This window comes from Scomber scombrus, chromosome 5, assembly GCF_963691925.1.
Source record: "Scomber scombrus chromosome 5, fScoSco1.1, whole genome shotgun sequence".
In the NCBI taxonomy this organism is placed as follows: Eukaryota; Metazoa; Chordata; class Actinopteri; order Scombriformes; family Scombridae; genus Scomber; species Scomber scombrus.
This window is the reverse complement of record NC_084974.1, coordinates 13,465,733-13,478,799: the sequence shown is the minus strand read 5'-3', so window position 1 is coordinate 13,478,799 and position 13,067 is coordinate 13,465,733. Positions and strand designations below refer to the sequence as shown.

Here is a 13,067-nt window from a genome sequence, read left to right as displayed (position 1 = left end):
TAATGAACAAAGCTTGTCTTAGAAACCAGTATTAACTCCTGACTGAGAAACTGTTTGGACAGGATGACAGACTGTGTCACACCACTGTTTGTTGCCAGAAATTATTTCTGGCCAGGATCAAAGATAATTAAAAAGAACATGGCTTAATTGTTTTCAAGCTGGTGCAAATCAAGAGAGGTCACTCAAGTCATTTGTCAACAAACAAGACACAATACTATACAAGCTATTTTAGGATGAACATGAAATAGAATAGAATAGACTACATTATTATTTTTATCATTATTATTATTATCATACTAGATGGTGCATTCACACATAAACAGCATTAAAAAACAGAAAGGCCAGGTGAATGAGAAATAAAGGTGAGAGAAGCACATAAAACAACACACATATTCTCATCTTCATTTATCTATATTCAGATCTAGTTTCTGATCAGTAGCCCCCCACATGGCATCAATATCTGTATATCCGGTTGTATTTTCAATTGTGATCTGACTATTTAATTCCTGTGTCCCAGGAAGATTCAGACACAGCAGATCTTGGCTCTTTTGCATCTGGCAGTTGAGTAATGTGTCAAGGTTGGGGCTGTGGACAGTGTCACTCCTCTGCTGGTCAGAAATATGACTCTTGGGTTTATAGCTACCAAGACCTTTGCTCTCTGCTGTTTGCTGGCTGTGACTCTGGCTGGCTGGAATACTGTCCTGCCGCTGGCCGTCAGAGGGACTACAGCCATCTACGCCAGAACAATGCTCGCTGTGCCCCTGCTGAGTGGTGTTGCTGTCTGTTTGTGTACGGCGTCTTGTCCTGTCTTTTGACTTGCTGTCATGCTGCTGGCACTGTTGGATCTGGCCTAACGTGATTTGGAGCTCATTGAGGCGCTGAGATACATAACGTCTCTTCAGCTCCAGCAGGATTGTTCCATTGCGACTCAGGCATGGCATGCTTGTTCGTGTTGCCCCCTGCAATAGATCACAGTATTTTAAATGATGTGTGGGAAAAGACATCAGTGAACTCATGCACATAGTCACACACATGATATAAATATGGAAATGCAAGCACGCATTTTATCCATGCATATTCGCACATTTTTTTCTCTTAAGTCATGGCTGAATAGAAAAAAAATGAACATCAACATCAAGGACATTATTATGATTTATCACCTTTCAACTTGACTTATCAATGTACTACATCATTAACATGTATGCTATGCTGTAATAATGAGAAGCAAGAGCGTCAAACAAAATGCATCAGCATATCGACCTTTGCGGGGGATCAAATACTTAAATAAATATTATTTGTAAATTGTAATATTCCAGCTAATTACCACAGAATGGTTCCCAGAACTGTTCTCTCTCTCCTTTTGCCATGTGCTCATGTGAGCACTCTTCTGTAGCTGCACACTCAGCTGCAAGAAAGACTCATTCATGCGGTCTATTTCTTCCTCTATACGGGACATCTGGAACAGAGGAAACCATGAAGAAACTTGTGCAGCAGTATAGCTCTAAAAACAATGACTGATCTCTTAGACATTAAGATAACTATTGATTTGTTAACAGAGAGATACCTGCATTGGAGTCCCTTTTGGTGGTAGCCCTGCAGAGATCAAACATGAGACTTGATTTATGAGAATTTAAAACTGATTTGAGATGACATAATGAAATCTGTATTGATTGGAAAGACACAATTGACACACTTAGTATAAGATTATTGTGTATCTATAAGGAGAACAACCCCCTTTTGCCCCCTTCAGAATAGCTTCAGTGACACTGGCATTTTGTCACTAAAGTCATGAACTGTGTGTAAAGGATATTGGACTATTCTTCTGGAACAAAAACTCTTTAGGTCATGAAGGAGGTGAAAATCAACTTTAGTCTTTTCTCTATAGGACTTAAGTTTAATGATGGTTAGATCATGTGAACTGGGGAGAAATTTAAAAGGGTTTGACTTGCATTTAAAACTGCAATTCAATTTTATACGTTTGCCTGGATTCATTATCATTGCTCAATATGGGTTTCACAACATTATTTGCCAGTTTCATTAAGGATCAAAGGATCTAAAACCAAGCAGTGTGGTTTTAAAGCATTATACCCATCCCATATAAGACAAAAAAAGAAAATAAGATAGGAAGTTAAAACTTCGTACATTTTCCATTGATCATCACCAGTTTATGCATCTGTGTTTATTGATAATTAAGACCATAAATCATGGTTCAGTAATAAGGTTTGCCCGTTTGCCTGGTGAAAATAAAATGCCATTTTGAGTTAGATCTAAATCTAGCAACTCACTTGCCCGATCAGGCAAGTGGTTAAGAAAAAAAAAGGATGTTTCAATCATTGGCTTTTAATCATCGTCGTATGATAAATTATGTTCTCTCTCTCTGGCAGAGAGCATAGCCGCCTCCCCTTGCACACATCGTAGAATATTGGCACGTGCCGGTGGCCAATCAAGGATTGAGCAGGCTAACAGTGTTATGCATGAAACAAACATCCCTCAGGATTATGTGGGCACTGTCAAATTGAGGAATCAGTGGAGCGTGTCATTTTTCCCTGCCATAAATACTCTTGAGAATGAGAAACATTAAAGAAGGAAATCAGGAAGCTTGGAGTGGAAGGAATGAGCCTAAAAATTTATTAGCCATTTGGTTATGGAGTCTGTTCCAATCTTTGAAAGAAACTGGGCTGATCAAAAGAATTTAGTGTTAAGTCAAATATGGAGGATGGGTCATACTGTACGCATCTTATGTAAGAATGTTTGTTACTTTGCATCTGTGATACTATGTGTCTTTGTTCTGTTTCATGTACTTAAGTAAAGAATAAACATGAACATGAACCTGTTGTTATTTAATAACCACTAATGAATAAAACAATCTGTATACGGGCAAGTAAAAATTGAATTTGGGCAAGTAGATTTCTGACCTAAGAAAGCATTCATGTTTAACCTTGTCAATACCTCAAATTAAGATTTCTTTTTCTTTTTTGTCAACTATTGATATTTTATATTTTGCAGTACTTTATCGTTTTGGCTGGTGCAGTTATTGTCAAGGTTTTACATATTACATAACGTGAATGCATCATACCAGATATGTGTCTTACCTTTCTCTGTGTCCTCAGTTGAACTTGGTTTGAGGTTCAAGATGAGTTGCTCTAACTTGAAATATTTGTATTTCTCAAGTCTAGATGGGAACATAAATAATTGCATCATTTTGCTTAAAGTTAAGTATTACATTTTGCGGTTTATTCTTTCTCACCAACCTGCTGGCTAACAGATGCTCAGTGAACTGCGCTTCAGTGGAAATTTTAATATTGAGAAATTCCTCAACTAATGCAGCCTGCTGCCCCTTTGAAGCATCAAGTTTTGACTGTAAAAAGAGATCCAAAAAGTTACATGTGCCCACTTGTATAATATGAGGATGAGTGGTGGCATTCAAATAGCACTTACACACCTCTGATGCAATCCATTTGAAAGAAAAATTGAACAGTTGAAGGCTCAGAGCTGAAATGGCCTCATGGAGAGCCTGCATAAACCTGTGGGGTTTGGATCCTTGATTTTAAAAAAGAGAAGAAGAAAAATCATACTGTTTCCAAAGAAGATTACATACTTGTGCTTTTAAGGATGATTGCCAGAGCTATCATGCTGTATAATAGCTCTGGCTGCTGCAAAGCACATGATATTAGGTTTCAGGGCTCTCATTCTGGTTACCTGATGCTATGTGGGCCATGGACTGCAGAATGGTAGCGATGAAATGTCCCACATGCTGAAGCTTGGCCTCTGACAGATAAAGGATTTGATTGGTCGTATCATAATAAAAGTCCCCCGAGCAATGTGCCAGCAGACCCTCATTAGAGGAAGATGACGAAACAGGGACAGACTTGGCCAGTAGCAGAAGCACAGTGGGGAACAGGGAGCAGTTTGCAAGCAGCTGCATCACCTGGCAACCAAACAGGAAAACAGCGGAGTGTTGAGGCGAGAGTTTGTCCAGTGAAGTCGGGGTAAGTTGAACATCATGGGTCTCCTCAGCCTCGTGTCCCACAACTGTGAGAACACATAGAAAATACTTTATTTAGGTTTCATATCTTGCATAATTGTTATTACATTCATCCAGTTCAGTTTCTATTTCTGAGATCTTGGATTGAGCACTAATAACTGAGGCTTTTTTATGGTGTGTCCATTGTGTACCATTGTGTAGCTGTTCACTAGGATAGCCTGCAGTGAGGTTATGCAAAGACAGCTGGATCTCTTGCAGGGTCCTGAATAAAGGGGATATGCTGACCAGCTTGGACAGGTCATGATCACTTAGACAAGGGGCTGTGCTCTGTAGATGGACTAGGGAAGAGAGAATTAACATATGACTGACTGAAACACTGTAACATCCTAATATTTAAGAAATAAAACAAAACCCTTGCATGGATTTGTTCCTTACTTGACTCATGGGGAAGAGCTTCTCCCTTGGTCATATTCATCGATGAAAACTGGGGATATAATTTGAAAGAGGAAATTATTCTTCACTTGATTATTCCAAGATATGCTACACAAAGACCAAAGACAACTATAATACCTGTGTGTAACACATGTTGTTGGTGTCACCGATTTGGGGGTATCCACCTTGTTGATCACATTCCCTGGCATCAAGAGGACCAGTATGGCAGTATGGAGGACAAGGCAAATCTTGGTTCTGCCAAGCTTCTCCCGTCAGCCTGCATAAAAGAGCTTCCCCTGACCTGAGAACAGCTCCCAGTACTGCTATCAATGCCTCGGCTGGGTGATGGTGATGTTCAGTCCCATGCATACAACAGATAAGAGAAAAAAGGAAGAATGTGACTTAGGCCACAGCCTCTTAAAGCATCGCAACAAAAAAAGCCTTTGAGCAATTGGTTTAGTGTTGCTGCATAGTTAATTGAATACTGCAAACAGTATGTTCTGATAGTTCTTCTGAAACGTGACAATACTGTTAAGAGGAATAGTTCCTCATTTTGGGAAATACACTTATTTGCTTTCTTGCATAGAGTTTCACAAGAACATTGATTCTGTGCTCACATTGAAGCTACAGCCCACAGTTGGTTAGCTTAGTTTAGCATAAAGACTGGAAAAGGACAAAAGTAATACAATCCACCTCCAAGGACCTCTTAAGTCCACTAATTCACACATTACACTTTGTTTGAGTTTTAGAGGTGCTGGTTCAGGGATACTGTTACCTTCAGAAAGAGCCATGGACATTTGCCATCTTTGTCCCCTGGATATTGCTTTGAAAACATCAGTCTCTCTATGTGATCATCATTCAGTTTTACCTTGTGAATCTCTCTCTCTGGCACTGCCATTTGATGGTTTATCCCTCATGGCATTATGGGCCAGCAGCTCTTTAAGGAGACTCAGTTTTTTATGATCCATATTCTCAAAGACATTCTGAAAGAAAAATACACAATCTCACATAGGTTTTTTTCCCAATTTCCACAGAACAGAAACAAATGATAGGACACTGTCATATTTTATCAATGCCATAAATCGCACCTTTAACGATTCAGTCTGTTGGCAAATGTTTCTGTAAAACTCCTGTGTGTCTTTGCGGTGTCGGGCCAGTTGTGAGGCTATGTGGAGGTTCTGATCCTCTAGTTTGTCGTACAGAGTCTTCACATTGAACTCCTCTAAATCACAGAGTCCGGACATGCCTCCTGGGGAGCAAGAAATGTCACTCCTAAGTGAGGTAGATACTGGCTCAATGTAAGGAAAAAATCTGAACAAAAGTCCAGCAGAGGACTATAGTTTGAGTTTTATCATGCATTCCAAGACCAAGTTTTTTTTTAAGAAGAGAGGAGACACTATTGTGACGAATGACTGCACCTTGAAATCAAGGGCGCCATAATAATGCAGCAGAGTCTCTCTAGCTTTTTAGAAAGTCCGGCATGGAGCATGCAGTGGATGATAAGTACTTGAATTAAAATAACAAAAGCTAACTAGAGAGCTAGAGATAACAGCACAAGTCATTAGAGTGTGATATTAGCCTCTATTTTCCTTATCATCAATCAAATGGGGAATAGGCTGTTAACTGCTACCTGGTCATGCGTGATGGTTTTATAATGACTTGGCCAATGGATATTTAAAGCCCTATCAAGTTGCATGAATAATACGATAAGCAGTCAGTGAAAAATATTAAAGCCATTACAGTCATTTCCAATATTTCAATCACCAGACAGAAAAAGAAACAATTGAATATATATTAACACTCAGTTATATGCAAAAGTGAAAAAGGTTTTTTTTTTTTTTTTCAATGGTCAGTTTATGACTAGGCTACTGAAGTAGCGCAGAAAATAGTCTTGTAGACAGACACATCTAGTGGTGGTAATTTAAACGTATACCAGAAAACACAAATCATCCAACTGGCCACAAACTCACTATGCATTCCTTTACACCCACTGATAGCACAATTCCTCACATCATTACCGATACAACAGTTTCAAGAGGTTTTGGGTAAAGCACAGTATCATAAATGATTATCTTACCCTTTGAAATAGCAGGCTCCTCAGCCTCTGCTCCCTCTCCTACACCTCTACTACCAAGGCGGCCATCTAAGCTTGGGACAGATATGCTGTAACACAAGTGCAAGCCATATTATTTATAAAAAAACATGGCTGTATTTTTTTCGAGTTTTAAAATGAGATAATGAGAGAAAAGGAATGTGGTATGTGCTAACAGGACACCCACCATTACCATGCTGATACATGGATAAAACACATCACCTCTTCTGAAAAGACAACCCACCTTTCTCCACTGCAAACAAACTCCACAGGATAGAAGGGCTCCCCAAGGCTGCGCCACTTGGGCTTTGTCCTCCACTGGGAGACAAGTTTTGCTTTGCTGGGCCGTAGAACCAGCACTGTGGTGGTCACAACCACAACTACTACCTGCAGCACACTCAGGATCCCTACACACAGTTACAATTGTTTTCATCACTGTGACAGTCCTGCATGACAAAATTGGGGATAAACATTTAATTGCTAACAATAAAAATACCCACCCGCAATTACTCCCCAATCTGGAAGAAGGTTGAGTCGGTGCTGCTTGACAATCCCATACCTGACCAGCTGTGCCGGGGTCATGGGCTGGAAGACAGCGGCCCGAGGGTCACACTCTGTCCCCTCCTCACTCACCACAACCACCATACTCCACTCTGGAACAGCACTGTCCACAAACACATACTTCCCTGTTTCTGAAAACACATGCGCAAATCTGAGAAGAGGTGAGAGGATTAATAGGTTACGGTCACAAAATGGGATTCCAAACAATGAAATAACTTATATCTACCTGCAAAAAGTACATTACCTTGTGGAGTTGAAGTTTGTCTGCTTCATGAGTATCTGCAGACGTCTGAATGCACCAAAGTCCCAGCTTGGGTTACTGTTAAACAGGTGGTCTTTCTGATACACTGGGAAGTGGCTGAGATGGCGATCTTAGGGATATAAATAATTTAAGATTTTAAGATTCAAAACAACTATAAATCATACTTTTATGATCAAAACCAACACTGAATAGAAGTAGAGTGAGTACCTGTGTGGTTGATGGTGAGATGAAAAATTAGCATGTCACCAGAGGACAGACAGGCAACAGGATTAGGGATACGAGGAAGGACAGCAAAGTGATCGTCCTCTTCTTCTGTGTCTCTCCTCTTCCTGGGTCTTGTATTTAGTTCAACTGGTTCTGAAAAGAGGTCAGAGTCAAATTAAAATGCTTGGAGATAAGACAATCAAGTTAAATGTTGAACTATATGCAGAAATCAAATGGTTTCATCTATGACATTAGGAACAGAAAATTAATTTTAAGTTTAGTCACCTAAGAGAAGCTGGTTAATAATCTCTCTTTGAGTCGGAATCCAGCCAAACACTCCTTCAGAGTCAAACTGGACCAAATGGATTTTCCCAATATTATTTGCATGGATATCTGGTCCTAAAACATCCATTACAGTCTGGAAACAAACACAAACAAGCCTGGTGAGAACTGCTGCTGCAGCACTGAAATGCAGAAAGCTACATAAATTCAAGAAATAAAATGACAAGATATCGATAACTAATTATGAGTTGCTTTCTATAATAAATCTGACAGGGCATCTCCTTGTATATGGGCACTGACGTGAAGTGTTTTCAACATGTTGGAGAACCAAAACTGAAAGAACTTTGACATATTTCCATATTTGTATATGTATATTCAATGTCTGTTTTGAATAATTGTATGTTATGCATTTACATTGCATTTCCATGACTAAACATTCATTCATTACATAGATTATATGTAATAGTGATACATAATATATACCCAAATTACTTATAGAGCAGATAATTGTTTTTAAAAAAAGGTGTAAAAGTTAGGGCCACTAAACATCTCCAGACCAGACAGCTTCACTTCTACTGTTTTTCCAAAACAAAGTTACAAAGCACAGTCACCCAGTTCAGCACACAAATCCTATTCGACAAAGAAAATAAACCTACAAAGGCAAAATTCAATTTAACAAGACCCATTTAAATGTACACAAAACAAAAAACGTTCACATTCATAAATGATGAAACTAGTGGAAAATGATGAGGCCAAGAAGCTATCTTGAACTTTTTCTTGCATGTAGATAAGAGTTCATTACTTATCACTTTCCTCTAGCCATAATGTGATAATATCACTGAATCTGCTGCTGCAACATTTTTCCAGGTGTCCTGCTGAGACTGCAAGACCCTGATAAATGCTATACCAAGTTTTGTGTCAACTAATCAATATAGCTGGATCCCACAGTCTGAAAAGTCTCCAGGCTGCATCAGCACAACAATAACATTGTATCTGTGCTTATTTTTTGCCTGGTGGTAGCAGCCTCCAAACATCCTATTCATGTATGGGTTTAGTGTAATTAATCAATAACTGTGATGGAAATAAAAATTGCTGCAACATCAGAGTTTCAATGGCCCTGCCACCTCTCCCTTACCCTGTCCCAGACCATGCTGTCTCTTTCTTTGACGCTGAGCAGCAGATGTCTGTCTGGCGAGAGCTGGGCAGAGAGCTGTGGCACTCTGGAAAGGCAAGAAGTGTTGCAAAGTTCCTCAGCAGACACATATCGCTCACACTGGCAGCTTCGGCATCAGGATTCAGCAAATAAGGCAAAAGACAAAAAGATTAGACTATTTACCACTTACATCACGTCATACCTTCAAAGGCATACTATGCAGGATTTTTTAGCTGCTGTTTGTAACAGAAAACATTTAATGTTGGACCCTCCTCCCTGGCTCAATGACACCAGTGAGCTGAGAACAAGGCCGAGCAAAAGACAGAGACTGGTCGTGTGAGAGAGAAAGAGTGGATGAAGAGAGGGAGTGGCGGTAGCAAAAACACATTTAATCTGTTATTATCTGAAGGCTCCACTCCTACTGCCCAAAAATGTCCCAAACACAGCAAAATAATGAGAAAATACAGGCAGAGGGCAGAGTCTCTGTCGATAAATACACCACTACACACTTCTAGTAGGTCATATGTGATGATTGAGTGGGATATGAGTCTATACATTGTTTTTTAGGAAAATCCTGCACAGTGTACCTTTAATTTCAAATGTGGTTTGCAGCAAAATTTTGTTTTTAAAAATCGCTGATGTTACAGAGTATTGTAAAGGAACAAATTGAACTGAAAAATATTAGTGAGATTCACATGCCCATCTCCACATCCAGAATTCCTCCGTGTGGTCCACAGGTGATATTACAGGAGTGGAAAGACGGGGATACACATTCTCTGGATGCTGCTAGTCGCACCTGTCCTGTGGCACACCGTCTGTTCACCTAACACACAAACACACACAAACACACACACATACACACACACACATACATCTAAAGAGGACTTCAATCACTGAGACATTGCTGGTCATTGCATCAGTCATGATTGAACCACTTCAGTATTTTCCCCATCTCACAGAGTTGTATTAATATACAAGTCATCTGAAAAAAAACAAATCTTAAAATATAGTCAATGCAAACTGGTCACACATTGGGGGCAGTATTTTCTACATATATCATAAGTAAGGGTTACACTCATCTGCTGTGGTAAAGCACCAAAACATCAGACACTTGAGTGTTCGCTGCAAAATAGCATCCCATTCAAAGTTGACTTTGATGTGAATAATATTTTCAGGCTGTACAATTGCATAAAAACACATTTATTGCATTTCCATAAAAACCTTTGAGAGTAGGAAATTACAAATTCACCATCAAAATATGGGAAGATTAAAGAAAATTAAAAAAAAAAAAAAAACTAAAAAAAAAAACTAAAAGTTATTGCTGAATTCGAGTGCAATACTGACCTCAGGCTGGCAGCCCAATTCACTGTCAGATGTGGAGCTTTTGAAATCCAGTTCATTGTAAAAGATAAAACCAGTTCTGCACAAACAGGAACCATCTGAGTGCTGGAATGCACGGTTCTTACCAATACAGGTACAAGAAGAAGAACCTGTGGAAATGAATGCGTGACAGGACAAAAATTGATTTAAAAAAACTAACATTATGATGTTCAGATAAAAGCTTTTATGTCACTTGCTTAATCTAGGAACATCTGAAATGATAAAACCTGCAGGTGAGGTGGAGGAGCTGCCACAGGGAAAGCAGGCCTTCTGGGCAGGCAGGTGGTTAAAAGTACCAGCTGGACATGGGTGGCAGTCCTCAATTTTCTCAGCATTAGTGAAGTTACCAAAGGAGCCAGGGGGGCATGGTATCACATGAGTGGTTCCCATTGGACAAACATACCCAATAGGGCAAAGGTTACTCTTGTAGTGGTCTGTGCCTGTTACATTAAAATCAATTTCCATTTAATTCTGAGTTTGGCATACATTAATATATTTTTGAAACATGAATTGAGATCTGGAATGATTTGTGGTGGTGACTAAGTCCTTTATTTGGATGTTAAGTACCTGCAGGGCAATAGTATCCTGGTGGGCATGGAAGGCATTGTGGGATAGGGGAGAGATAGGGGCGATAGGTGCCCCCCTCACACACACTACAGCAGCTGTTTTTGGATCCTCTGAGCCCACTGGTGTTGACAGGCATGGAGCCCCCTTCACAGGACTTCATGGCAGAGCTGTTGACTGGGCAGTAGTAGGGAAATGGACAGCTGTGGAGCATGGTAACACAGTTATTTATAAAGCTTTAAGTTTTAACCCCTCACTCTGCAGAATCAGCCCAAATCCATTTATCTTTTATGATTTCAACAGTGAAAGCCTCTAATTTCCATGTCTTACAGACATGTTTACATGCTGGATTTTTAGGGTACTGGATCATTTAAATGTGCTTACAGTTGTTTGGGGGTGTTGTAGGAATGGGATCCCTCAGGACAAATATAACCTTCAGGACAGACTTGAGGTTCAGTAGTCTGAGGTCCACAGTATGAGCCAGCTCGGCACAGCCACTCTGAGACTGCACCTGGATTATAAGCAAAAACTCATTATTGCAAATCCTTCTTATTGTCCTTGGGGACACAGGCATTTATTAAAACAAGATCGAATGTAATCACATACAGATTGTACAGATGGTAATGTTATACTATATGGATGAACCTACCGATAGAACACTGATAAGAAGCCCTGCAGGGGATCCCTTCTACATTGGGCTTTCCTGTAGCCCAAGGATCTGGGCAGAAGGTTCCCCCTGCACAAGGCTCACATTGGCTAGGTGCAGCAGCTCCAGGAAGGGACCTCTTGGTGCCTGCTCGGCAGAGGATGGGGGATCCAGACCCACTGCACCAATAACCAGGTGGGCAAGGATGGTTGGAGTAGTCTGTAAGCCCTGGAAAATAATAGTTTTGCAGAAAACATGTTACTTCAAACAGTGAAACCATAATATAAATAAATTCACTTCATCATTGTCTTTAAAAAATTCACAAATTGAGCAGTACTTTCAGTGAAGTAACAAAATGACTCAGACACAAGTGAAGTTCTTTGCTATTAGTTATTTAAGCTTTCGTCAGAGAGTCAGAGGGAGGAGAGGGAGTAAGACCATCTGCTGGGCATTATCCAGCAGATAAAGTAACAACATGGCTTCAATTTCAAACATTAAGCACTGGTGAGAGAGATTAAAAAAAAGTTGTTCCTTTATAAATCCACCCCTCAGTCATTTCTGTCACCCCAGGTATATTTTAAATTCAAACCTTCAATCACACTATACCTTCACCACTCTTATCTCAAAGACTCAGACACGAGTATAATGGTTTGCATACATCCTGAAATGAATACAACTTAGAAATGCACCAAACTATCCTTTCAAATATTAAGGTGTAACTTAATACACTGCTTTACACTTCATTGCAATATATAGCACAATGAAAGGAGAAAATATCACTTATAATCTAAGGAATATGTTACATTTATACATCAAATGTTAATTAACCTTTTAAATGAGTAGGCTGTGGTCAATGGTGTGAGCTGCAGTGTGTCAAACCTGTGTTGTTACAGTGAAAAGCAGGAGGGCAGGGCAGGCAGTCACCCTTGCTGCCTGCTCCAAGGGAAGCCCGATAGGTGTACAGAGGACAAGGCCTGGGTCCTGTTCCTCCATTAAAGCCAATGCTGTGTAAACCATCACAGTAATGACCAGCAGGACAAAGATGAAGGACTGCATCTCCTGCAAACAAACACACAAAATGATAATGATAATGATGTAATATTATGAGAGAAAAGGGTTTCAGATATTTGTATGTAAAGATTGTTTCAGTGGGCATTTGTCATAATTCTTAGCACAAGGCTCTCCTGGCTGTCAGCCAGTGTTTTTTAGTCCCACGTCATGCTGGCATCTAATTATAATCAGTTTACACACAAGGTTGTAATTAACCACCTGGTAGGATAGCAATAGGCAGTCTGCATATAAAGCACCAGGATTGAAAACTGCTCATCTAGGCCAAAGACAAAACTAAACAATGATCCTTCTGCTAAGTTTTGATTGTCTCAATTAATATCACAAACTCAAGCATTGCTTTTCATCACTTCTTAAACCCAATTTGCCCACTAAAAGGCATCTTGATAATGTTTAAAAGATTATCCTGTATTGTAACACTGTAAACCTGATTACAGT

The 13,067-nt window shown here is 39.7% G+C and overlaps 1 protein-coding gene across 1 annotated transcript; it reads right to left on the bottom strand.

Annotated features, from left to right (window-relative positions):
- On the bottom strand, positions 1 to 3,738 carry si:ch211-286b4.4 (uncharacterized). Its single transcript, XM_062419631.1, has 7 exons — positions 3,700 to 3,738; positions 3,443 to 3,540; positions 3,252 to 3,358; positions 3,093 to 3,172; positions 1,565 to 1,593; positions 1,325 to 1,456; positions 1 to 959 (listed from the first exon to the last, which is right to left on the bottom strand). Exons 1-7 carry the CDS (start codon positions 3,716 to 3,718, stop codon positions 402 to 404), a joined length of 1,023 nt encoding a protein of 340 aa, XP_062275615.1. The 5' UTR covers positions 3,719 to 3,738; the 3' UTR covers positions 1 to 401.
- Positions 3,739 to 13,067: the final 9,329 nt, after the last annotated feature.

Coding starts and splice junctions, on each gene's coding strand:
- si:ch211-286b4.4 (XM_062419631.1), bottom strand. Junction 1,594..3,092: donor AACTGAGGACACAGAGAAAG/GTAAGACACATA, acceptor TGATCTCTGCAG/GGCTACCACCAAAAGGGACT. Junction 960..1,324: donor GTTCTGGGAACCATTCTGTG/GTAATTAGCTGG, acceptor GATCTATTGCAG/GGGGCAACACGAACAAGCAT.